Below are 27,904 nucleotides of genomic sequence, written 5' to 3' on the forward strand. Positions count from 1 at the left end.
GGAAGTCACGATCAAAAATCCGGGATGTGCTCGACGGTAATTCAACACAAGTGTAGCGCCGCGTAAGGATATAAATTCAGCTGCGTGATTAAATGAATTTTACATCGGTTGCACCAAAGTACAAATTTATATTGTCATTTCGCGCGATGATGGAACATCGATCGTAATATGATCACTAGGTAATCGAAAATATTAAAATACGAGATCAGCGTAAATTACTCGACGTGAAAAATTTTATTTTGAATTATGGAAATTAATTTTAGAATATTATGTAAAGACTTCGTAAAAGTTGTATAATTTATTATAAATCTATTTAAGGGATTTAAAAGTTGCTAAAAAAATTACTAATATTAGATCCATACGCGTGTAAAAAAAAATCACTTTTGTAGCATTAGTTGTGCAAAATTCTTCTTTCATCTTCATTTAATTTCCATTATTATCTGTGTAATCTTTATTTTCATGAAATTTTGATATTCTCTTACATATATCTCGAGGTTTGGGAAATCTTTATCTCACACTTTTTCTCCTTTTATGAGAACGCGCGCGGGATAAGCCACGAGAGTTTGGACCAACCAGAAAGCGGCTCGAAACGAGCGCCCAGCGGGGTTAACGAGACTAATTACAATTTAATATTAATTTGCCAATTAGCGAGTTGCCACCGCGGGGCGCGCGACGCCGCGTGTACTATCGGAGCGCAAAACACAGGCGCTTGGTCGAGCGTTAGTGATAAGAAGTCAAAACAATGAGATTATTATTACAAGGAGTAGTAAAAAGAAGGTTGATTATACGATGTAAGTACGGTACATATATATGTGTCTTTTAATACATATAATATATTAATATAATAATAACTTGCTGATTACGTATAAAGTTACTCTGTCACATAATAACATTATACGCAATATATATTATTATATAGTATTAATATATCATGTATATAACAATGTAAAAGACGTAACTATATATGTATATGCATATTAATTAAGAAGATAGTGTAGGAAGGAACAAAATGTACACAATGAGTAAATAGGATAATCAAGTATATACAGCACTAACGTAATTACTTTTTGCCAACAAGTTAGGCAGGACATACGAGGTTTGTCAATAATAAATAAACGAGAAATGGACCGTAGATGGTAGACCGAGAGTTTCCTGGAAAGATCTATAACTATATGTATATATATATATATATATATATATATATATATATATAGAGGGCAAGGGGGTGGATGGGTGAGAAAATACATAAAGGAAAGATATACACAAATAGAGGTTAGCTACAAGTTTTAAACGACTACTTTATTGGCAATTTTTCTAGGCATCAACCTATACTATTTTTACGTTACGTTTTCGTTCGTGTGTGTTGTTCTTGGCGTGCGCCATCGAGCGTACTCTTGCGTTAATATCGTATATTTTTCTGCCTTGTATGTACGCACGCGCGTGCGCCTGTGTGTGTGTAGATATGCATAAATGTATATATTTATTTGTGTATGCGTGTGCGTTGCGTTTGTGTCTGTCTGTGTGTGTTTTTTTTTCCTTTTCGTTGGTGCGCGCGTGTTCATCGCGCGCGTGCTCAAATGCAAATATGAAAATCGTTCGGATGATCCAACGCATTTCCTTCTTTTTCTCTCGGAACGACGCGAAAAAGTCAAAATACAAGCGAATCCAACGGTAGGGAGAAATTGCGGGCAAACAAAACAGAAACGTGAATAAAATCGGAGAATCGGAATTAAATCGTCGCGTTTACATCGTCGCTTTTACATGCCGGGTAAACCGATCTAGAGAAAAAAAAAGAGAGAAGAAAAAAATACAAAAAAAAAAAAAAAAAAACCCGCCGAGACGAAAAGTAAACGTCTTCTCGAATTTCGAGTCACGATCCCGGCGACAGGATAAGGGGGTAAAGAGCGACGCGGATCATGTGCGAGTCATCGATCGTTCCCCCCCCACCCCGTGGTGACTTTACATAGCGAATCGCCCCCTCTCTCGCGCGCCCCCTCGGATCTTTCCGCGACGCTTCTTTCTCCCTCCCCCCCCTCACCCTCTCTTCGCTCCTATTCAGGAAGCAATCGGCGGTCAAATCGGTTTTACGCGCGCGTCGCGGCGCGCCTATTAATAGGCTCCGGCCTAACAATTATCCCCTTTATGGCACGTACGTGGCTGGCACACTGTAGGAATGTAGCGATAACGAATAACGAGGGAACACGCGCGGGGGTGGGGACGGGGGAGAAGAAAAGAAAGACCCTGCCGGGGGAGGACGTTTGAGAGAAAACTGCGCTTCGCGGACGAACACACACATACACACGCGCGCGATGCGGCGCACACTCGCGCGTATATTAAGTTAAAGCGTGTCACAGTAAACGTAATAAGTGTTTTGCATTTATGTAAGCTAATAATAATAATAATAACCATAATAAGTAAATGACAAGCATAATAATGATGCTGATGCGTAATAATAGTTATCATCAAATAGTAATAATAATAATCATGATAATGGCGATAATAATGATAATGAGTAATAGTAATAGTAATACGATTCGAGTATCGAGTATCAGCGCTTACGCAATTAAGTTTTGGGAGGAGCTCTGGGTGTGTATCATATGTATACTACGCAGTTCGGTTTCGTTTCCTGCCCTCTCTCTCTCTCTCTCTCTCTCTCTCTCTCATACTTTCTCTTTCTCTCTCTCTCTCTTTCTCTTCTCCCTTAAGGTTCATTTTCCCGCATTATCATCGAGCTTTCGTAAGGAATTCCGAAACGACAGCTTTCGCTCGCGAGTGTTTCTCACAGTCAGGCGGAAGTAACTTGGATCGAAGGGAGAAATTAGGGTAATTAGACGAGATGAGAGACGGGACGAAAGTAAAAAAGATCGTTAATCGCGAGGAGATCACCGGTTCTTGTCAACGATCGCGTGTTCTCTCGTTAATGCCGAACGAGAGAACTGTGAGGCGGAAAATTAGAACGAGAATGCGCTAGCAATAATCGATTACCGTAAAATCGTGATTAAGCATGAGAAGGCTTAATCGAGCTGCGGGAAGAACGCGATTTATCGATAAAGCGACGGGGGAAAAGAAGTTAAAAACGTGGGATTCGCGAGACACCCGAAACACCGAGAGGGTACACCGACGTACGGTGCACCCTGGCAGTCAGAGAGTCCTTTGTTATCTCGTCCGTATCATTTTCATCCCTTCTTGAATGCTCGAGCAATGACGTCCGTGTCGATGGGAAAGCGGAATCGCAAGCGAACCGTAATAAGAAAAGCGGAAGACAAGGTGGAAGGGGTCCGAAGGGTCCAGAAAAAAAAAAAAGAGAGAACAGGGCGGATGACAATAATGACGATATTATATAGGAGGAGAGATATTTCAACCAGCATGCTTCACCTACATTTCATACACAACTAGTGATAGTTAGCGCTCATCAAAAAATACCAGCTACGCTAATAATTACTATATCAACATTCGCAATATAAATACATAATTATCAGACCGAGATACAAATATAAATATATATAAGTATGTATATATAATAAGGTTTTATGGAACCACAGGGACAAATCAGGAGAGAGAGAAGGGGGAGGGGGAGAGGGAAAGGACCTGCCGATCGGAAAAAAAGAGAGGTGGACTTTCGCTGTGATGTTACATATTTCTCGACGACGACGAGATGTTATCTTTTTGTCGTTGAATAGATCGTAGATAAACATCAGAGACGAGGCTCGATCGTCCGATGTCGATGTCAATTCTCGTCAATATCCGTGATACTCTTCTTTTTGTCGTCGACAGTGACGATATTACGGTTTTGAAAAAAATTGCAAAGTTCCGAGGTCGGAAATAAGGAGCACGATGACTCTACCTTACGAGACGATTAGCAGCGACCGTAATTTCTCAACCCTTTGCGGGACATTGAGGGTATATAATTCTATTTAGTTTTAATTTACATCATTCTATTCGACCGTATATCCGACAGTTAAAAGCGAAAAAAATGTGGAGAAGGGTAAAAAGTGTGACGGAGAAATTTGAATTTTACGTGATACACAAAAGTTTGTTGTTAACTAGCTTTGCAGAAACCGCCCTCGAACTTCCCGCGAAGGGCTAGCATTACTCGTTAGCCGTTATCGATCTCGTATCTAAAGCTCGAAGCCGTTAACTTGTTCGTTACGACGCGTCTCAATACACCGCGATAATCATACGTTTCGTAAGCTATAATGGATCAGACTATAATCTTGACTATAAATCGATCGTACGATTATAATTTAATATACATTTTGCATACTCGGAATGAAGGATTCGCGTAATGAATTGACATTGCGTGTCGTGCGATATCACTCCGCTTCTTTCGGATTATTGATGACGTAATCGAGTCCCGGAGTAGAAGTTTTCCCGTTACAGCTCATAACGCTTTTACGCTGGAGATTGCAAAATCGTTACGGAGAGGAAAATCGGTAAAATCGTCACGTCTCTCGTCGGGGATGGGAGGGGTGGGGTGACACATGACATCGCGACATAAGACATTTTCGAAATGACGATTCCGGAGAAAATGTCAAGCGACGTGCGCGCGCGCCTTTCACGACGCGGATAAACGACCCGCCTCCGTACGGCTAAATTTATTGCTGAAATTCCACGTGAAGCGCTTCTTCGCTCCTTCCACACGTTTCTCGAACCGAGAGGAGTTACACTACAATCGCGCGTAATCCGTCGATGCCGGAGCATACATCGCCAAATTTCCGGAGACGCGCACGGCAATTCCCGATTTGCAGTCTCGACGACGATCCCGCCCGGAGAATTCCGCTTCTTCCCCGGTGACGACTGAGGCTTGTATTTTCGACCCGTATGTAGAACGTGTATAAGAAACTAGGCGAAGTATTCTATCGTCAACCAGGGAGTGAGAGAGAGACGGAGAGAAAGAGCAGTGGAGAATTTTCGGCGAGATCAAATTTCGATGCCAGAGTAATTTCGACTCGTGATAGGAAGGAAGGGAGAGAAGGGGGAGGGAGAGAGGGAGAAACAGGTGGAAAGATATCGAAAATTGAACCCGCCAAAAAGGTACGCCCCGGTCCCCAATCCCCGATTCTCATCCTCCCATGCTCCGAGGTCTCGCAAACGAAAAACGCGCAAAACGGTATCGTCGGGCGCTCGCTTCAGCCTGTTAGTATTTTTACGCTTGCGGAAGGCAACTTTGAAAATAAGTACATCGTGAGAGAGGCGCTCGTACGTACATCGGCGTGTCGTACCGACGATACCAGTTTGGCTCGAAGAGTGCACCACCTCCCTTCCGAAACAACTCCCGGAACCAGCGCGCGCTCGTTTCCGTTTCTCTCTCTCTCTCTCTCTCTCTCTCTTTTCTCTCGTGATGCTACGGTAACATAAGCGGATATTCCATAATTAATTTCGTTTTCTTTTTCGCGCAGAAATTTTCCGCGGAGTGAGAAAAAGAGAGAGAGAGAGAAAGAGACGGAGAAAAGGAATGGCGTGTAGGGAGGAAGCTGAAAAGAGGTAGATGGATCGATGGCAAAGCAGGAACGAGAGCCGGGGTGCCGCGCCGATATCGCGGGGTTGTCCGGAACAAGGGGGAGGGGGTGGCTCGTTAAGTACGCGCCCTTTCCGCACACATTATTGGCGTTCCGAGTACGCAGTCACATCGAGAGAACGGGAACTGGAACGGGACGTACGCCTCTCAGCTGATCCTCGCTCGCTCCTCGTCGCATTTCGTCGCTCGTTATCATCTTTCTCTCTCTCTCTCTCTCTCTCTCTCTCTCTCTCTCTCTCTCTCTCTCTCTCTCTCCATTCGTTCGCTCGTTTTTTCTTTCTCTCTTTCTTTCTACGTTCGCTCCTACTTTTGTAATATCCCCTTAATATGTCGTAAATATCACTCGCGAGTTTTTGTTATCCTTAAACGCGTATGCCACGGCGTATGTATATAATTATATTTTCTTGCTCATATATATTCATATGTATATTAAAGTATATAGTATCACTAGAGAATATTACTTGTGTGTTCAGAAGGATCGGTAATCCCTCTGAAGCTTCTCACCGCTCGGTCCTTCCCATGCTCCCCTAAGACCGCCCCATACCGTTCGTTTCGACGTTTATTGTTATCCAAATCCTTTCGCATCGAGTATTCGTTTTGTGTATATACCTAGGATTATTCCACTATGTTCGCAAACGAGCGCCGCGCCGCCGCCGCGGACGCCCTTGTATATTATCGTTACTGTTTAATATTCGTAATAATCTAGCGCAGTTTAAAGTTTTGAGTCAATCGCTTATTGCTCGAAATTTTTCACATCCCCCACGTGATTCCTCGTCCAAGAGGACGCCCCGCGTTCGCCCTCGCCGACGGCGATCCTCCTTCGATCGAGAGGAAAAAGAAGAACAAAAAAAAGGAGACCGTTGAGATACTCGCGCCGATACTCGGGATTCGTCGGCATCGGTCGACGTGAGATCATTTGGGCGACGCAAATTGACGGCATCGCACTTAATACTTACAACAAACTACTAACAATACGAAAGGAAAGACGATATAGTAAGGAAAAAAAAAAAAATTAAGTGACTATCGTGCGGCGATATCGTACGGTCGCGATTCGAATTTGCTTACAGACTAAAATGCGTAAATGATTCAACGTTAGCACTTGGACGAATAATTTAATAACAAAAAAAAAAATAGAAAAAAACAGTGGGTATCGAAAGGAACTTTGCACATTTTCTTTTCTTCTACAGCGGAAATCTGGCAAGACACGGGTTACCTCGCGGAAAAAAATACAATTCAATTGTATATACCTACTCGCCGCCATCGAGTCGCGATCTCGGGGCGTATTCTACATAAGTGAATACATATAAATTAAATATCCATTTCTCTCGCAAATCCCTTAACGAATACCTTTTTTATAATACTTCTCACAAATTCCTTACTCTTATACGCGGTTTAAAGGCTTAAATCTAGTTTATCGCTTGAATTACGTGAGCTAATCTCAATCTTGAGTTCCCATTTCTCGCAAACGCAGTCCGCACGAACTCTTAAGTATATTTTATATAAAGATGCATAATAATAATATCTCTTAAGTACCTGTCTGTCTCTCTCTCTCTCTCGCTCTCTTTCTCTTTCTTTCTCGCACGCGCGCGCGCGCCGAGACTTTTCCATCGAGAGAGGAGCATCCATTTTTCTCTTCCTTATTCCTCACTCCGCTCTTCTCTCTTTCACTCTTTGATAAATATCTATATCCGCTATCAATAATGCTACCCGCTTAAGCCTAACTTATAAATAAAACTCGCCGGCTCACCATCTCTTATTCTCTTACGCCGATCGCGGGTGTGATACTGTGTGTGTCAATTAAGTCTTAACAGATATACGAGCGGCTTGTCTCGTACGCAGATTACACTCGCTAAAAGTCTCGCTTAAAAGTTTAACGCGATTCGAATTTACTCGAATTTACAATCGTGTGTACCGCTAGTAGTCTTATCCTTATTTAACGCGATGGAGAGCGGAGAAATATTGTCTTCCATTATTTGAAGAAAAATATATATATATATGTATATGTGTGTGTACCGTACATATATGTATACATATGTACCTATACATTATATATAGTTATATACGTGTCCCTCGTATTGTTGCTCGTGTGTGTCGTACGTATATAATATCGGGAGAGTCCGCCCGCTCGCGCAAAGTGGATTGTGTGTATTGACCTGTTGCCTCTGGAGAGGCGAAAAGACGAGACGTGGAAACGCTTCGCCGAGAGCGACGAGCGGAAGCGCCAATGCGAGAGAAAAAGAATTTGTCGTCGTCGTTGTTGTTGTTGTTGTTGTCACTTGACTCTCCAAAAAAGACGCGACTCGACAGGGAAGCTCGTTGCTCGGGACAGCGAGTTGCATGCACTTGACCGTCCGGGGGAGGTGGACGAGTCTTCCCCTTCGATTCGTTCGTTTGGCACTTGGCGCATGGCGTAGCGAAATCCTAGCTTCTCTAGCACTCTAAGCGGGGGGGTCTAAACCCGATTGACCTTTCGTTCAGAAAAATACCAATGATCGCGCACTTTTCGTTCGCATCGCGTGCTTCCGCTGATCCCCCTCTTCATGGCGGTGACAAAACTCGATCGGGTGTCGCGAATATACGTGTACACGTATGAATAAAAGAACATAAGAACGCGGAGAAATGAAGAGGGACGCAAAACGGAAAGTGAGAAGAACGAAAATGGAGAGGAGAGAGAAGCGAATTAGCGCTCCCCTTCCTTCCTTGGCGTAAGTAAGTCGTTCACGGCGTCCGGTGCTTCTCGCTTTTTCTTTTTGTCCTTTTATTGCTTCATGGGCCGTTGGGGGAACACTCGGGTGGGCTATAGAGGCTGCCGCGAACGCCGCGAAACGAGTGCCGCTAATGGATCGCGTTAATTAATCGATGATTAACGTAATGGGCGCGGCGACGTGGCTGTGGAACGTGGCGGTTCCGCCACGCGCTTTTCACTCTAATGCGTACGCGTTAATCTAAAATAGGAACCAAAGTGTGCCGAGGCGCGACGACTTGTGTTTGTGTGTGTGTGTGTGTGTTGTGTGTCTGTGTGTGATCGTGCGAAAAAAATGATATATGAATCGCGCGGAGACGCGAAAGACGAGGGACTCGAAGGGGCTTAACATACATAATACGTAAACTAGTCTCGCTTCCTCGCAAAATAAATTAACGCATGTTTGAAGAATTAAACGCTAAAAAGTATGTTGGTTCGATTTCCACTTGGGGAAAACAACATGTGATTAATGCGGATGACTCTGACCCTCCTTCTTCGCCGGGTGTCCGTCGGAGATGATTCATTTCCTTGGCAATCTTTGCTCTCACCCTTACTCTCATTCCACGCTCGAGCGCGAATTGATTGAAATTTCAGCTTTCTTCACTGGATCCTTTTCACTTTATCCGCTTGCCACGATGCCATTCCGTGATAAGAGTATCGAAGAATCCCATTTCTCTCCTCGCGTCGTTTCTCGGAGATGAGAGAACGCCGGATAAACTGACGATCAAGAAGCATTAAACGGTAGCATCGTTTCTCTTTCTCTCTCTCTCTCACTCTCTTCGGCGAGCGGTGGAGCCATTTCCAGAGACGCGAAATCCCCCGAATGAGAATCGAAAGGCGGGTGTTTGCGCGCCACGACCAACCTTGGAGAAGGAATATATTCTACTGTATGTTGTACACGTGGGGAGGATGATGACGGTGACGGTGATGATGATGATGATGATGATGATGATTTCCTTCGCCACAAGGAGATCATAGAGCGGGAGCGCATGCAAGAACGAGAGAGCAACCCTGGTGTGCAGGTAATACTCTCTCTCTCTGTCTCTCCCGTTTAAACGTACATTCCCATCCCGTACATGGAACCCCAATCGACGCCCTGGAAGCTCGACATGTCGACGTTGGTGAGCGAGTAGCCTTGATAGGGATTGCCGGGCGCGGTGGCGGCGGGCGAGGAGGCCGCCGCCGCGGCAGCGGCAGCGGCCGCGGCGGCACCCGGGGTCGGCGCCGGTGCCGTCGGGGCGGCGGGCGCCGCCGCGGCAGCCGCCGCCGCCACTGCCGCGGCCGGGATCGGATAAGGCGTGTACCGATACGCCGAGAGTGGATAGCCGCCGGTGGCGAAGAGCTTGCCGTATCCCGCGACCGCGTTCTGCACCTGGGCGGCCGCCGCCGCGGCCGCGGCCGCCTGCACCTGCACCGCCTGTGCCTGAGCGGCGACCAATTGCGAGGCCGCCGCCGCCGAGACCGGCAGCGGTGGTTGCGGCGCGAGCCGCACGCCGAGCGCGCCGAGCACCACCCGCTTGCCGAGCGCGAGCGCCCCGGGCTGCACCGCCTCCTTCGGCTGCGCCTTCTTGCACTCGACCTTCTTGTTCTTGATCGTGTGGAAGTGTATCTCGCACACGCGGTCCACCACGTCCTCGTTCTCGAAGGTGACGAACCCGAAGCCGCGATGCCGCTTCGTTTGTTGATCCATCAGCATTACCGTCTCCTCCACCTTGCCGAATTGATTGAAGTAGGCCTTGACCTCGTCGCTGCTGGTGTCCTGACTGACACCACCCACGAAGATCTTCTTCGTGCGATTCGCCTGTTTCGCGCGGTTCTTCGGCGTCGCGTGCTTCGGATCGATCTTCTTGCCATCCAGGGTGTGGATGGGACACTTGAGGACTTTGTCGACGCTACCGGGCTCGGCGAACGTGATGAAGCCGAAACCGCGGCTACGCTGTAACCGAACAAGCCGAGAACCGGCACGATGCACAAGGACCGTCTCTATTGCGCGTGCCACCCTCTTTTCTCTCTTTCCGCTCTCTCGATCAAACACGCTCCGACCTTTCATCTTCGCGACACGTTCGACGGATACTACCGTGCCTATTTCATTCGCCTATTACGCCTTCGTTCGGTTTATCGCAAGAGACCGCTCTAGCTGTTTCTTATTAGGACGAGTTTTCATGACCATGAAAACTTTTTCACGATCCAAACGCGATGGGACAAGAGGCCCGTTATAATTTACTTTGCGAGTTAAATGCCATGTACGATTTTCATAAATTTTTACTGTATGTTCGTTTCACTTTTCTACCTTGCCTTTGTGTGTTTGAGAATGGTCACCAAAACTGATCCGTACGTTCTCCCCTAACGTTGCGGGTCCGAATATTCCGGAATATAAGAACGCCTTGTGATTGCAAATTTTTATCCTGATCTTTAATAATCCTGCCTTCTCGTTGATCTCTCATAGCTCTTGTTATGAACGGTTAACTAGTGCTACTAAAAACTACCATTTGCATGCAAGACTGTCCAAGCCAATGTTTAAGACAAACATTCTAATGTTACGTGAAACAAAGACTGCGATAAGACTCAAATCCATTACGAACGTTAAGGAGCTACTGATATGTATATATGTATAATATATATGTATAATACGTAATTACATCTGTGCCCCACCCACTCTCGTTCGCGAAATCTCCGATATTAACACCCCGCATTCGACACATTTACCGCCTGCAAGTACCGACAAAAGAAGACAAAAAAAAAAAATAACAACGAAAACTGCTGCCTCTCCCACCTTCCTTCAATATATAATGCGATTAATGCGATTAATAATACCTAATACAATTCTACTTCTCTTGATACTTTATCAGCAATTAATTACACCGATTAGTACAACTTCTCATCTACTACGGTCTACTACGGTATATAGTTTCGTGCAAAAGTGGAAGGAGAGATTGCTTGGTGCATCGAATCCTGTCGAGGTTAAAACTCCCTTCTTCGCGCGGCATCTTCGCGGACGGCCGATACCGACCCCCCGCGGCACACGAGGCTCGGGAGGTCGGGCCGAAAATCGTTAACCGGCAAATCAACTGGCGCGGCATCAACGCGATTTGGAAACGCGTGGGCGATTCACGAGGCTGTCCTCACGGTAAACTAAATAGTACAAATTTAATCATATCCACGGCGACGTTTCGCCATCGACGGCAACTATTTTCGGAAATTAGTATTTCAAATCGTAAGAATTGACATGAGACATTTGGAAGACGGGTGAGTGACGCAAAGAGATAAGAAAACCTTTGAGAGACTTTTGCTCGCGCAATCCTCTCGGTTAACGCAGCTTTGAAATTATTATCGGAGCTTGACCGATGAAAATGTGAGAGATACAGGCGCGATCGATCTCGTCATTGATTTAACATTCGGCGAATTGAATGGCACGTGAGAACAGCCTCGTGCAATAAATAATAACCGTTTAATTGATTTGAGGCGAGCAAGCCGAGAGTTATGCTCAGATAAGTGGACCGACCTGCGTCATCGGATCCTTCATGATGAGGACGTCGGTGACGGTGCCGAACATGCTAAAATATTCCCGCAGCTTTTCGCTGCTCGTCTGCCAGGAGAGGCCACCCACGAAGAGCTTGCCCGGCGCCGGGTCGCCGCCGTTCGGCGTACTCCTGCCGGAGCTGCTTGAGTGGCTACCGTTTATCGGCACTAACGTGTTGTGGAAGTCGTGCTCGATCGCGCCGTTTGTCGCCTCCATGCCGACGCTGTGAACAATCAAAAGATAAATCGATCGGTTAGTCTACCTGCGGCGTCAAGTGAAAGTCCAGGTTATCATTCCGACTCTCGTTGGAGGACTCCGCGGAAAGATAAATGCCAAAGTTTTGCAAAAGTGTTTACTGTAAAACACAGTATCCTACGCTAAAACAAGTTGATTTGAATAAATTTTTTAATTAAATTAAATTTATTTAATTCAAGTATTTATATATTTCAATCAAATATATCAATGCTTGAATTAAAGTTTGGCTGAAGAAATTTAATCAAGTTGAAAAAATTTGGTCTAATTAACATGTTTTTTTTCCTCGATGTACTACCACTCCTATTTTTTTACAAGTAAAACTTGTAAATTATAATATATATATATATATATATATGACAAATTATATATGTATATTTTATCATCTGTAAATATATGTGTAATTGTTTATACATATTATACGTGAAAAAATTGTATAAAATATTGGTGCATTAACAGCAGTAGTTAATGGCAGTCTAAATAATTTTGTTTATTCATAGCTTTAATAAAACAAATAATATTTTATTAAATAAGAGAAATACATTCGTTTCATTAATACTGTCATTGAATTTACAAGATTATTTTCAAATATATTGCTGTTGGTTAATGCAGTATATATATCATTTCTGTGTACGTGTTAGATATAAACACACATACACGAAGCCTTATATCTTTTATTGCAAAATACTTGTGTGTTAGTTATTTTGACGACAAGCTGACGTATTTATACGCGCGAATCAAATTGTACACATTACATAATAATGATGATTACATTTTGCGGCCATTCCATAAGAAAAGCGGTTCATGCAGATGGTGATAAACATCTCACACAAATATTGACAGTTTTATTAAGATTTCGTGCTTGCATTTCTTTCTTTTTTTATCTTGTTTCAGTTTATACCGCTCATCTGCCTGCAAGCTTGCATGATGTTCGCCATGCCTCTCTTCGCCTTGCACAGATTATTCGTTACCACGATTGACGTTCAGTAAGTGGCGAGTTCTACGCTCTTTCGGGTTTTACGGTAAAGTGTAATAAATACCCTGTCGTGCGCGATGTAAAAATAATATAACGTTTCGCAAAAGCGATCGCGTCAGCAAACCCTGGAAACTTGGACGGAAAATAGCACGGCCCGTCTATTCCTGTGAGCAATCTACATTCTATGTATAACGCCGATGTGTTAAGGTCACTGTGTCTACCGAGAGCTAACGACCTTGGCACTGCTACGTTTTACGTCCACTTACGAGAAACTTTTACTTACGCCGCGTAATGCCAAGCGATCGTTCGTCTGTCAAAAAAAAAAAAAAAATGTAAACGTTTCTACCGCAAGTAAAAACTGGAAATGACGGGTCTCTCAGTGTTCTTTCGCACTTGCAATTTTTTTTTTACATTTCTCAGGATCTACATAAATCGGCAAAGCTACCACGCGGGAAAAAAATATATACATATACTATATATGCCAGTACAAGCGAATATTGTCTTTCAGGATGACCGATTATCAGAGATTCGAAATTCCGTCCGTGCCGAAATTTTTCGACCTGCGAAAACCCCGTACTTTGAAGGTAAGGCGTCCGCCGGATGCACTTTTACTTTCGACATGGTGAACATTATTTTTCAACAGTTATTTTTGATGGTTTTTTTTTTACGAAATGTATGTTTCGTAAAATAAACTTTTACACGGCGCTCTCGTTTCGTGCGAGCTGTAGAATAATCGATAATCTCTCATGAGGGAAGAAAAACAATGTACGTCTGCCCGTCCTGTTTCATCTTTCACAACATCCAGCCATACACCACCGGACCGATTGCTGTTACTCGGATCGGACGCGCTTATATTTAATACCTGGAGACACGAACGAACGGAAATATCTAATTAATTATTGCTCCCGATGTAAAGCATTTATTTGAAAGCAATTAATTAAAGGTAGCACAAATGAATGACGCGTAACCTATATTTTCAAACGGGGTGGCAATTCTAACGGCTGTATCATTATCATTCTCTTAACCTGGATTAATTATTTTTACGATTGCATCGATTTATCGCGTATATCGCCGTCTCGCCCACGTTTCGTTTATATTTGGCGTCGCTAAATAATTCATACTACGGCCGCGTTTCACGCGAACGCGCGTCTGTGTTTATCGCGTTCGAGGCCCCTTACGTTACGTCGTTCTATTCCGCGGGCTCTCTCTCTCTCGGCTCCTTAACAACTAATAAAAATGATAAGATCATCCCAGCGCTGTCGCGCTGTACAATTCGATTCTCGATCGAACGCGAAATGCACCGTCGTGGCGGCGCCGTCGAGAGCGATTTCGTCCTCTCGTCGCCCACGCCGTCTCTTATCCACGTGACGACGAATCGCGGGATTCGCCCCCGTCGCGAGGCAGGACATTCCAGTCAGATACATCCCTCTTCTTTCCTCTCGGAGGGACATACATCTCGTATATCGCGCGGATAACAAACCAATATCCCACCTACGTGCGCAGCGGGGGATAGTGGTGTGTGTTGGTGGTACGGTGATACCGGTCTCGTCCATCCCGCGTCTCGCATGCGACTCGAGAGAGATACGTGCGAAACTAAGAGAAACTACGGCCGTTCCGTCCGTGTATATCTAGCCGGAGATATATACCGTGCCGTCGCGAGGCCTTTTCCCTCAGGATCCCCAGCGTCGTAACGCGTCGTACATTCACCGCCAGCATCGGCGGCGTTGCGGCCGTGGTACGCGCGCAGGGAAGAGGGGGAAGAAAGAGGAGGAGGAGGAGGAGGAGAACGGCGAGAGTGGACGGGACAGCGGGGTGCGCCGGGACGAACGGACGGACGGACGGACGGTCGGTCGGAGGAAAGCCACGGGGGTTGCGCGTTAGCCCGGTTCGGATATACCGCCGCGAGCGGCATGGTCGACGTGCGCGCGCGCGCGCGTGTAGCGAAGGGCGTCGCGGGGGTGTAGGGACGGCGGGGCGAGCGGGCATACAAGGGAGAGGGTGGTCGGAGCAGGACGAGGTGCGGCGAGGGTGGAGCGGAAGGTCCGGACGAGAGCGAGAGAAGAGAGGAGAAAGAGAACCAGGAGGGTCGTAGCGAAACGAGCGAGTCGTTTGGGGTTGGGAGTGGCGGCGGCGGCAGCGCGCGGCGCGGGACGGAGCGAGGAGAGGGTAGAGGGAGAGGGGGGGGGACGGGACGGGAGAGCGGGTAGTTGCCCGTCGTGGGGCACGACGCCGGCCGAGAACGCGCAGCCGGTGGATCAATACACCCCTCCGCGGTGTTCTTCTCGCCGCACGATTCTCGGCGCCGCCGCTCGCTCGGTCATGTCGGCTTCGGTCGGCCCGCGTATTTCCCTCCTCCGTCGTGGAAGCCGCGTCTTACGACGCTGCCGCCGCGTGCTACTCTCTCTCTCTCTTCGCGTTCTCTTCCGTCGCCTCTCCGCTTCATCTCTCCCTTCGCTTTCTTTACAAATGGGGGGAGGGGGGGCATCGTGATTATTAAACTCTTCCCTTTCATCATTTTTTTTTCGGTCTCTTTCCGCCTCTCGCTCTCTCGCGTCTCGCTTTCATTAGCGCTCGTCGCCGTGGCGGTGCTCGGAAAATTCTCCCGGACGATTTTTTTTTTATCGCGAGTAAACTTTTTCGGGCTGACCGTGAAAAAGGTCTCGACGCGGGTCGAGGAATGACGGGTCTGGGACGCGATATATCGTACGCGCGCCTCCCTTCGCGATTCATCGCGTCGAGCGGCGCGCGTCCCCGTCCCTCAGCATTCGCGTAGCACTCGTCGTTTCCTTGGAAATCGGAATTTTTCCGACGTTGCGATATCTTCGGATTGTCACCCGTTTTGCTCCAAAGGGAAAAAATCGATCAATGGAACATCCGCTGCGCATTCCGTTCGTCCATACGCACGTATCGAATCACGGAGGCGGGATATCTCTCGACGGGACAAATGGAACAAAAGCTCTAAAGCGGGGGGGGGGAAAAAAAATCCCGCGAGTCGTATAATTAGATTCACGCCGGGACACAATACACGTATTGTCTTCGTCAACAAACGAGCCGATATCGATTCTTTGAACTTTCCCCAATTTTCAAGCTATTTTTGGATGGACTGTGCCCGTCTGTTTGCGTATGTATCTTCTTCACACGTCGGACCCGCTGCCCGCGTTCACGCGGATATCCAAAATTGTGTGAGAAATAATTCCGCGCGCTGCAGATTTAATTTTCTCGCCCGGTGTGCGTCGTGCGCTCTGCGGTTATCGAGCCATCGCCGCGAAATCGAAATATCACCGCGTAAACTGAGATTTAAAAAACCGTTTGATGTGGTTCGAGTGGACGATTGGACAATCGGTCCGCGTGATACGGCTCGTCGGCTTTAATCGAATCGCATCGTCATCGAGGGGGAAAAAAAATACTCACCGGTAGGTACATCGTTTCCGCGACAATATGAATGGTGATCGTTCGATGGGGCAATCAAACGTGCATTATCAAATTCGAATGTTCGTAGAGCAACGCGAGTCGAGCATTCTCCTCCTTTCTTCCGATGACCTCGATCGTCTTACGTTACGACGGCGAGAACAGGGGTGTCAGGTGAAGAAGTGAGTGAAAGAGAGAGGAAAAGAAAGAAAAAACAAAGGGAAAAGAAAGACAGAAGAGAGAAGGGTAGCAAAAGGGAGAGGAAGAGAAGTAATGACGGAAAGAGAGGGGGTAAAAAACAAAGAGAGAGGGAGGGAGCGGAGGAAAGAGTTGGATGGCAGAGGGGTGGCGAGACTGGTGTAGTGAGATCGTGTGTAGTTTTAGTATTTTCAGTATCGCTAGACATCCCTAGTACCAAGCAGCAGTCTCCGCGTCCGCCCCCAGCAACGTCGAGGGGTCGTACACGGTCCCCCTCTCGCGCTGGCGCTACTCTTCCGCGCCCTGAGCCCCCTGTATCCCTCACCCTATCGCACGTACGCACGCAGACAGACACGCGCGAGCGCTTTCTCACCCTCCCGCGCATGCGTGCGCACATATACGCGAGCGCGGAGGATCATATCGAAGACGAAGAGGGTGAGTTTCCCTCGCGGTGGGAGAGGCTCGAAGGTAGAAGAGCCCCAGTCCTAGTGGGGAGGGGGGTGAGGCGGGTGGGTGGTCGGGGAGAGGGTGCGGAGGCGCCGCCGCCACCGAGCGACGCAGTGCCGTCGGGACGCTCGACCGAATGATACGGCCTTCGCAAAGGGGTATTTTTCGCCGGCCGCCATATCTCGCTCGGCGATCCGCTTGACTACCGCACCGAGGAGCAGCCGCGAAGAGAAAGAGAGAGAGAGAGATAGATAGATAGATAGTAAGACAGAGAAAGAGGTAGAGGTAGAGAGAGGGAGCAGCAAGAAGAGCAGTACTAACCCTGGGAAAGGGAAGGAAGACATCGGCGAGAAATCAGCCCACCGGCCGGGGATATTGTCCTGTCACAGCAGTACGCCTTTAAAGAGTTACTGGTGTGATGGGACATTGTCCTCGTCCTGGTGATCTACTTCCATCCGCGTCGTCGTCGTTGTCGTCACCATCATCGTCGTCGTCGTCGTCGTCGTCGTCACCGTCGAGACTCGTCGAGAGACATACAGAATGTGGAAAGTGTATTATCGGCTGCAAGTCGAATTGGTGTCGCGCGCTTTCGCTAGACGTTTCTCGCGGCCGAGGGGGAACGACGGAGGGTGAAAAAGCCAGTGGGGGACGAACACGAACGAGGGATTTTTATGTTTGCGGTGAATCTTTTCGAACGGAAACGAGAAGGAAACGCCCGAACGCGACTCGACTGTTGTGCCACGTCGACTCTGACAGACCAGAGAGGGCTGAAAAGAAAAAACCATCGGGGTTTTTAACTCTCGTAAACCGTTACATCGTTCCCGATCACGGGGGATAGTATAGAGTGAGCATTTGCGCTTGAGGAGAAAGGGACAAGTGGAAATGTTTGACCGGTCTGCCTCTCTTTTCGAGCGAGATGAGAAAGAGAGACAGACCGGTCGAACATTTTTATCTCTCTTTTTTTTTTAATATGTGCACCCTACCTCTTCTCTTCAATGCTCGCTCTATACTCTCTACGATCCTGATACTCGTCAGCGTGGACACACCATGGTACAGCGGTAGTGTTTCCAGTCGATAAGGCAGCTTCCGAGAGGCGCGGCTGCTCACTACCCTGGTCGATTCAAGGACCCCGGTTCTCGTTGTCTTTCTCAGTCAACGGTTCTCTTCCCGTTTCTCTCTCTCTCTTTTTTTTTTTTCAAAACGCGAAAACGCGGGATTACCTCTCGAAGGTAGTGAAAACCGTTTTCGCGGGATTGGCTTGTCCCGCGGGAAGAACACTCGAATCGCCAAGGATCATGAAATCACGGCGAGTGACAGAGGCCGTTCCGTTATCGGGACGCATCTACGTTGTGCCTATAACCCGCAAAATGGCCGGAGCGCGTCCGTGGATATTCCTGCGCGTTATCGTCGCGCAGTGACCTCTCGTCGAGGAATAACATCGCGTGTCGCTCACATTAATCCGGAAAACGGGGATCCGCTGGCGGCCGGTCGCCGTCCGGATGCGCACCGAAAATTCTGTCGTTCATCATCGATCGCGACAAATGCGACGGGCTGCCAGATCGAAAGTCGGAACTGGAAGAAGGTCGTAGGTTGTAACATAGTTTCGGTGGAGGTCGGATGTGTCTGCTCGTCATTCGTGCAAGATCGATACTCGAATAGGCAGAGGATTCGCGAAGGGCAAGTTTCATTCCGGTCGGCTGACAGGTTCGCGAGAAACCGACTGGAAACGATCCTTTGACTGGCCAATACAAGGTTACGTAAAAAAAAAAATTCGGGGTTTCGTCGAGACTTTTTTTTTTAACGATCGTTACGCGGCATATCTCGATACCCTTCGTGACGCGTGTTTCGATACTTTGCTGCCAAGTAATCAAAGATTAAAAGGCAGCGACCACCTTCTCCCTGTTCATCGTAGTTTATTTATCCTCTTCTATTAATTCCCCCCCGCGCCCACAATAACCGCGCCACGGCCATTTACTGAGTAATGAATCGGCCCTGTTTCCATTTACGACTTAGCACACGGAATTGGAGCGACGCTGCGAAGGGGTGGCGGACAACGGGGTCGATGAAAAGGTTAACGTTAGGTTGAGGTCGATCGTAAGCCTTCTGTCACTACTCTCTTTTCCTTCTTTCTCTGTTAATTATCTTCTACCCGACGTGAAAGAAGTAGCGTCCGTTGAACGTAATCTTCGGACTTGGTTTTCATTCCGTTCAAAATTCACAGTTTATTTATTCTCGCTTTGATCAGGGGGGAAAAAAAGAGAACAAATCCGAACATCTCATCAGACATTGTAAACAACGAACGATACGGATTATCGATACAGATTCTGGTGAAACCGAAGCGGCAAAGTAGATTGCTTTTCCATTTAGGTGTAACACGTTTCATCGTGTGATCGGTTTTTAATTATTCTAATAATATCGTGGAAAAAGAGAATTAAAATAGTTCTCGTCGTCAAGTCAGAAACATCATTTGGCTGACATCAGCTAATTTGATCCAGTTTTTCTCGAATGAGGATATATTGGATAATATCGATTTACACTTTCACCTTATATTGAGATTCGACCAAGTTTTCTTCAATTATATACGATACAAAAATATCATTGCTCTGTATATTCGATCGAATTAAACTTTAAAGAATATTTTCTAATCTGTTTGACGAGACTTCATCTGGAATAAGAAGAAGAAAAGTCTTGCTCGTAAACTTGAATATCCGCGCAAATTGTTTCAACTTCTCTGATGAAAGTTCAACGAAGGAGAAATACTGTCTTCCATCAGCGATTTTGCTCCGTATAATCCGTAACATCAGCCGTATTCTTTGTACGATATTCTTACATTGCGATAATTTAGAAGCTGCCTTGCCGGATGCGCATCTGCAGCACTCTTATCTTTTATTCACTACCTTCAAAGTGCACCATCGTGTGTTTCGAAGGCCATAATCGGGGCAAAAGAACGAGGATAAGATCACGAGATAAGATCGGATCTCGTCTCCAATCTTATTCGGTAGTTTCCGCGGCCTTTGCTTCACAAATGAAGAGTTTCAAAGCCAGTGCATATTCGGCATAATGGGACGTCTAGCTGGAAAACATGGACGAATTTATTTCAGAAGACGAAGAAGTGTTCTCGCCCGCGAACGACCAAACGAATAGTGGCCGGACGCTTCGCTATTCCCTTTGGGGTTTGACTAGCTGTCGCATTAGCCGGGTAAGGCGTGTCAACGGGTCGAAAGAGCAACAAGCCCCTATCAACAAGACTGCTCCGCGTCGAGTCACGTTGATAAAACTACTGAGGTTGGATTTCGCATGGTTGCTAGTGGTGATGCGGTGGTGGTCGTGCGCTCGCCGTGGGGAGGGACACAAGTGTGGGGAATACGAACGGAGGACCGGTGGACGTTGGGGTGGGTTTGTCGTGCAACCCTCCCGGTCCCCGCGCAGGTGACTCAGGGCACCGCCGCCAGGCGGCAGCACTGCCTCCGACCGAAGAGAAACGCAACTCGAAGCGGCACCAGGAAACGAATTGCCGCTTACGCTGGCAGAGGGTTACTCGCGGGGCGATCCACGGATGTCCCTTGGCAAAGAGAGAGAAAGAGAGAGAGCATAATCCACCAAAGGAAGAGAAAGAAAAGATGCGGGGAGAAAGCTCGGAGTGCCTTGCCAGCGCGGAGGAACGTGGTCCACGGGAAAAAAGAGGGAGAGAAGGGGAAAGGACTCGCCATGTTTAAATCCCCGTGAGAGTCTTTAGCTAGAGAATCCTATAAGTGTGTAGAGCATAGAGTATACACTATCTGGCACTCGCAGAGATGTGTTGTGTAGTTTTTTTAGTGTATTACTGTTATTATTATTATTAGATATTTCCGCTGTAAGAGTCTGTACGATCTTGAATAAATTATATCGATATCGGAATTTCTGTTGCTTATTGAGCGCTTCAACTGGTCGCTCCAATTCCGCTTTCGATCGTACTTTATCGAATATTCGTTGTATGCTAAACTCCATTCGCCAATTAAATGAACTTGATTCGTCGCTAGAGATAATCACTCGCTTCGAGTTGCAGCTAGAATTTTCTTTGACTGAATGTAGGTAACTTTAAAACTGTACGAAAAGAAGTGTCCATGTATACGTTTCTCTGATACTACGACTCGAGAATTTATGTGGAATGTTAGTAACGCATATATCGGAAATAGTTGTGAAATATAAAATATGTCAGCAACGAACGAATACGACAATGGACGTATAAACAAAGTAAATATATCATTAGAATAATATTTTCCCGAGCAATTTGCATGCTTTGCACGTTACGATCCGAGCAATTAGATTATGCACACATTACGTAAATGTGTAGGCCACCAAATTCTAAAGTAACGCACCACCTCTTTGCCATCTCCCTCGTCTAATTTTTTATCTGTGTACATTCCATGCTCGCCTATCCGATGGAAGAAAATTTCCGCTCAGACTAAAGAAAAAAAAAAAAGCTTCGGTTCTCATTTCGCAAATGAAATATTGCTAGGAGATGTAAAATCGCAGTTTCAGCAAACGAAAAGCAAAGTCGGAAAAAATATACTCGAGGTGTGATTTTTGAAGCGTGAAAAAAACGCAAGGGTGGCTACGAGCTAACACATATACATATGTACAACTCACAAACGTACGGGAAAAAGCGGGTATACCTTTTCTTTACAACCCGTTTTTAAAGACGGCCATTAGAGAGAACGACAGCGCGGGACGGAACGTGATGCGAAGGGCTGTTGCCGCGTTTTAATCTATTTTAATTTGAGCGATATTAGTTTTAATTAAGGCGCACAATTAACGCGGAACACGTCGTCGGCTCGTAGCACGACGCCGCGCCATAAGCGTGACGAAGACAACCCCGGCTTTAAAAGCTTTGAGAGACGAGTGGATTGCAGGTAGAGTGTAAATACTGATACATTGCGTATATTCGTTAGGAGATACGTCGCGACAGTTTTAAAGGATTCTCTATACATGCGCGTGCATTATTTGATACTCGTCTATTAAAGTATTTCAGAGAGAAATTTGTGCACAAATTATTATCAAATACAAAATGACAAATTGGTTGCAACGAAAAGCATGTCGAGTGTCTTCAATGAAATTGATTTGATATCTTGATTATATTATTACGCGAGGGATCCAACATAGGAAAGTTTTAAAAAATTATGAATGCATAATATCTAAGTAAAGATATAAATATTTAAATATACAGAATATATATTTTATAAAAATAAAATATATATTTTATTTTATTGTATCATAAGATGTGTAACTAATTCTCATTCTATTAATTTTCGTGTGGAAAACTTCATACGCACCTATCATTTTTCGCGTCTTTTTTTTTATTTTAATAAACTATTCCTATTTGTATTTCACTCGGACAGTAGATTTTAGTTTATTTATTTCTTTGCATTTTTCAAGCGCAATTTAACAATAACATCGAACTCGTTCTAGAGTTTCCATCTTTTTCCGTCTTTCTCCCCGGGCATCCCTCTCTCTCTCTCTCTCTCTCTCTCTCTCTCTCTCTCTCTCTCTCTCTCTCTCTCTCTCTCTCCCCAAGTTTTCCCTCTCTGTTTCTTGTATCCCGCACTCACGTTATTGGATCAATACACGGGGTTCCAATTAATCCACGGGGGGTATTCCCCTCGACAGATGGCCAACAGAAAACACTATAGCCTGCCATACCGACCCTCTCAATCCACATCATCATCTTACGCACTTATCCAATGCACATTTATTCCAGAAATGCCTTCGCGTTGAGAATTTAAATGTAAAAATGTACGCACGGTAACTAGGTGCACGATTATTATGTGTATTATTATTTATATATTATTTATTTTATCAAACGATATGAGCTAATCAATAGAGAATGGAACTTTAAAAGTGCTTCGACGAGCAAAATAAAATATTGCGGAATCACATCAATGTTATGTTAATGTTTCTAACTTAATGTAATAATTTATTGTTCAATGCTTCTCTTTCTATTTCTTTAATCTGATTCAGGCTATTTTTATAAAAACTTTTTATCGCGTGTTGTACATTTCACACGATAAAATAAAGACAATAAAGAAATAAATTTACAAACAAATATATAAACCGCATACATTGTTCTTTGAAAAGGTTGAATTACAAAGATCATTTTAAAAACATTAAAAAAAACATTTAAAAATTGATCACGTTTTTCTATCTATTTGCGATAGTACTGATTTGTTTTTACGAGATTAAAATTTGAAACAGAGCACTAGGTACGTGCTATAAAATCTGCATGTGAGCATAAGTTTTTTTTTACAACCATTTACGAGCGACTGCTGCGAATGGAAATCGTGAAAATGTTTTTGTTCTTTTTCAACCGAGATTGGGAACCCTGCTAATGGCATCATTAAGCCGATCGATGAGAGGCGATTTTCATCTGCGGTCACGCGGATTCTTTGTCGTTTCGGCACCCCCCTCTTATCTAGGGCAAACCCATAATAATTCTTTTTCTTCTAGCCTTTCTTCTAGCCGTATTCATCATCGGCAGTCTAATCACACCATCTTCATTGTGCTTCCTTTCAGTGAAATTCGCATATAAGCAGAGGGTTTATTTTCTTTCTCACATTTCTTATAGGGCCAAGACACTTTTTTCAAATAATTTCCAGACTAATCACAAATCACCTTTCCAGCGCAAATCTCGCGAGATCGCTTTTCATCTTAATGCCCGCAAGTCTTCATTACGCTGGCATATTATTTTAAGATTGATAACCGCGAAAAGGGAAAGTCACTCCTTTTTTAAATGACACGACACCGACCTACATTTATCGCGATATCACGCGTATCCCTTAGAGGATCAGTTGTATCACATGTCGCCACGCAGTTAATGCGCGACCGCGCGGTTATATTATCCATTTCATCCCGCCGCACGTGGGCGTGGCGGTGTTTGCATTTAATTAATCATCTTGGCGCGGCACAATACCACCGTGCGATTCTATCGATCCGTCGGCTGTCTCGAAATCATTTATTATACGGCATTATACACCCGGCTCGCTGTAGCGGATATTTACCGACGTATTCTCACATGGCTAAATTTAATTTGTCACGTGCGTATTTAAACAGTAACTTCCGAACAATTACGTTTAAATTAACATTTGACAATTGAAATATGGAATCATTTGAAGATAATTTTATTGTGATACCGCAATGCATTTTCAATGATAAAAGTGACAATTATATGCATACTCTTCTGAAATTGTATAATATATCAGTCAATTTGTAATATCGTTAAATAAATAGTTAGAATTTTTTAATAATTTCATCATTTTCCATTATCCCATTATTGAAGAATGTAATATTTTATATATACAAATGTTACAAATATCTGAAATTGTTACAAATTTTATATATACAAATGTGACAAATTTCTAAAATAAAATATTAATACAAATTTTGATACGTAGAAAAACCTCGTTGGATCTTACTGACAAATTAATATTTCGTATTTTAGAAATAATTGCATCTTAATTGATTGTATCATTGAATCCATAAATGATTATTGCAACGAGCGGTTTGTGGTAAAAAAGGACGGACTCGTGTTAGTATCCGATAAAAACAAGGTGCTTTTAGGATATGCGAAAGAAACGCGCGCGACAAGAAACTGATAATGAATTTATCCATAGTAGGTAAGGCTGCAGCCGGCAAAAATATAGCTTTTCCTACCTTACCGACACAAGCGTTTATATATACCTATGTACCGACGGAGTCATGTCGATAAATACCGAAAGTTTATTTTGATGCCATTCATATATACACGCACACATGACAATAGCAACATTATGTTAAACATTTTTCATATATAATATATACATATTGTACTAGGCACATATGTGTATAAGATACCAACATTATATACATGTGCGTGTACGCATGACGAGAAGTGTGTGTCTTGTGTGTAAACGCAGTTTTTGAATATTATTTTATAATTACAAATTAATCAATTAATCCTTGCGTTATGTTCAAATCTGTAATTTCCAATTAATATTTCACTTAATTATAAATACGATTAACATAAAAATTGATAATTTATATATATTACTATAAATGAATATTACACATGGACATAACTAAAATCATCTTAAAAGAAAACGGTACCGGAAACTACTAATAAATGTATCAGATATAGGAAACAAACGCAGTAGAGGAAGATTAATACAAGTTATTCGGAATAGTTTCCATCAAAGGAAATTAATAGCAGATACCGTTGTGGGAAACAGTAAGCTACTGTAAGCTACCGAATAATCATTCCACTATTTCGGTTATATCGATTCGGTCGGGCATTCTTCGGCCGTTATCAACGAGAGAATTGCGAGAATGCGATTTGATTAAGGCCGGGTTGGTTCAAAAGTCCGGATTAAGTACATCTGGTGATTTAGCGATTTCCAATATCACTTTAGGTCACGAATGAAAAAAAAAATTTCCCAAATTGATTCTACAGCACAGTTATATTAATTAAACGCTAAAATCATCGTTAGTACCATTCTTTTTCAAAATCGAAATGTAATCGGCCGTAAGAAACCTACAAAGACGTCGTAAATTATATCATCTGTTCCGTCTTTTAAAATTTTAATCGTTGTAATAAGAATTATAGTAGGATATATTATATATGCGAGTGTCGTCGATAATCCTTTCGGTATATTCGAAAAATAAATATAAATGTTATTTAAAGGGATAATCTCTCTCTCAGGTGCTTTAATTGGATGTAAACATTTTCTCTCGCGATTGCAGAATTAGTGAAGTCATGTCGAAACAGAACATGCGCTACACGCCACGCGGATTAACGAATATGTGTTCGACTTTTCCGACATAAACAATAAAACTCATATTAATTAACGCGGTCTGATCAGGTTAGAATCCATCGATCGTCGCGCTGACGCGTGTTTATAACCAGGGATGCCGTGTATATTGTGTATAAAGGGATTCTAGCGTATCCTGACCCCTTGCGCTCCTGCTTATTATTAGCGATATTTTCTACAGATATTTACGTAATTTCTTAGTAAACAACTTTCTCAGATTAAAATTATCATCATTTAGATAGCGGGGCAATCACTTTGAAAATGTGGTGAACGTCTGGTCACATTACTTATAAATAATAAGACAAAGATTAACGACCCCAAACAAGCTGCTCACTCGTAATATATGCAATTGTCTCTTCGTTCAGCGTTCTAATTTCTAAGTAAAGTTTGCTTTTTGTCCGTTAACTCAAATAAACGTCTAAAAAGAATCGAACGAATTTCGCGAGATCCCGTAACTGTTCACTATTGGAGAGCTACATGGATGGACGACTGACAAAGGGAACGATAATTAAGTGTGTGTGTGTCTCTGCAAGATCTCTCTCTTCGGTCGTGTGTAAAAATTCAACCTATTTAAACTACGCTATTCTCGACGGACCAAAGGGAGAGAAAGACGGTGAAAGAAAGATGATTAAAACATGAGAAAAATAGAAAAGAGAGAGAGGACGTTAAATCCACTCAATAAAATCAAACGATGCGAAACAGATGTTAAAGAGGAAGGATAATAAAATACATATACGCTACTGTATTACATTAATCTGTAATGATCAATAGAGCTACTGTCGCAGTAAACAAAGTCCGGAGTCCAGTGAGAAAAAGAGAGGGAAATATAAAAGAAGATATATACGGCAACAAACGCTACAATTGTTGACCACTTGTCGCTCGCTGATGCTTTTACTGACCTACCCGATGACACCCTCTCGGCCGATCGGCGGCGAGTAGTGATACGTGTACTCGCGTACCGCCGGCATCGTCCTCTTCTCGTCGTAACTCGTCTCTCGTGGCGACGACGATTACATGGTGGCTCGCGATCTTTCTATCGCGCGCAGCGTAATCGTCCGACGGAGCGCACGAAAATTGCTCTCATTCTCTTATAATGAGAACGCAACATGGGGGAGAAAGAGGGAGGGGAGGGGGAGGAGGATACGCGTCTTCGCATCTGCTTAATCGTGGATCTTCTTGTCGAACGTGTTCGCGCCTTATCACGCCGATCTACGGCAGCGCCTCTCCCTTCTTTTATTTAAATCCCGCGCACGAGCACCTCCTGCCAGGTCGTTCCGTACGTGTCGAGGAGATTCGAACTTCGCCTCCCCTTTCCCCCCGCGTGCCCCCCTTTTCTTTTGTAGTCCGATAGAAGCGAAGTGTGTAAGTCAAGAAAGAGGGGGAGGGAGGAAGAAAAGAAGTGGGAACGAGAGATAGATAGATAGAGATAGAGGGAGAGAGAGAGAAAAAGAAACATATAAAACGAAAAGGAGAAGGGAAGAGAAGGTCCTTGCGCCAACCCTTCAGCAGGGCGTGGAGGAAAGAAACGAGTCACGCACGAACACCTTCTAGGTGTCTCCCTCTCTCGTCCTTATACAATGGGCTTTGTTCGAGCTCTCTCCCCGACCCCCTAAATCAGGATCCAAATAGAAAATCATTTTTTATACCCGTTGCTGCGAGTCCGAAAACTGCTAATTGTTCCGTGCTCCGTAATTATGCCACATGGATTCGTATGTCGCCGAGGGAACAATTTGATTTCTGCGGGGGAGGTACAGTTAAACGCTCATAAACATGCAAGGGGTTATCTCGATAATAACCACGCTTTGATCCCCTCCGTGGAAACGGTGAGGCATTTAAATATGAACACCTGCGTATCGCCGTTGTTTATAAATATAAATGTTTATAAAAAGCCGCTTAGAAAAACATTACACAGTGCTCAGAGAGATAATTATAATCGCAAGAAGAAAGAATAACGATATCCAAGTTTTCCAGAAATTATTCGTTTGTGAAAAAAAAAACGATCATAAAAACGCGCAATATTGAT

At 44.5% G+C, this 27,904-nt stretch overlaps 2 protein-coding genes and 1 long non-coding RNA gene across 14 annotated transcripts in view; 2 read left to right on the plus strand and 1 right to left on the minus strand.

Moving 5' to 3' along the window:
* LOC118648898 overlaps window positions 1-27,904 on the plus strand; it is a 60,469-nt gene that overhangs the window by 21,934 nt on the left and 10,631 nt on the right. For 3 of the 4 annotated variants that reach the window (XM_036295435.1, XM_036295434.1, XM_036295433.1), the window contains exons 3-4: window positions 12,928-13,019; window positions 13,518-13,593. In XM_036295435.1, coding sequence (XP_036151328.1) covers window positions 12,928-13,019; window positions 13,518-13,593 — 168 coding nt within the window. Of the gene's footprint in view, window positions 1-12,927; window positions 13,020-13,517; window positions 13,594-17,904; window positions 20,785-27,904 lie in introns of those variants that run through there. The other variant, XR_004965485.1, reaches the window with a different exon arrangement.
* LOC105835120 (RNA-binding protein Musashi homolog 2) overlaps window positions 1,279-27,904 on the minus strand; it is a 109,490-nt gene continuing 82,864 nt past the window's right edge. For all 8 annotated transcript variants that reach the window (XM_036295425.1, XM_036295426.1, XM_036295424.1 and 5 more), the window contains 2 exons: window positions 11,764-12,004; window positions 1,279-10,197 (listed from right to left, as the gene is read on the minus strand). In XM_036295425.1, coding sequence (XP_036151318.1) covers window positions 9,313-10,197; window positions 11,764-12,004 — 1,126 coding nt within the window. In that variant the 3' untranslated portion in view covers window positions 1,279-9,312. The remainder of the gene's footprint in view (window positions 10,198-11,763; window positions 12,005-27,904) is intronic.
* Window positions 13,600-27,827, plus strand: LOC118648899. 2 transcript variants are annotated; one of them, XR_004965487.1, is made up of 2 exons: window positions 13,600-17,220; window positions 20,164-27,827. It is a non-coding gene; the product is annotated as an uncharacterized LOC118648899 (long non-coding RNA). The 2 variants fall into 2 exon arrangements; XR_004965486.1 differs by lacking the exon at window positions 13,600-17,220 and adding an exon at window positions 17,227-17,906.

The sequence above is a fragment of the Monomorium pharaonis genome, chromosome 1, assembly GCF_013373865.1.
Source record: "Monomorium pharaonis isolate MP-MQ-018 chromosome 1, ASM1337386v2, whole genome shotgun sequence".
Taxonomy (NCBI): domain Eukaryota; kingdom Metazoa; phylum Arthropoda; class Insecta; order Hymenoptera; family Formicidae; genus Monomorium; species Monomorium pharaonis.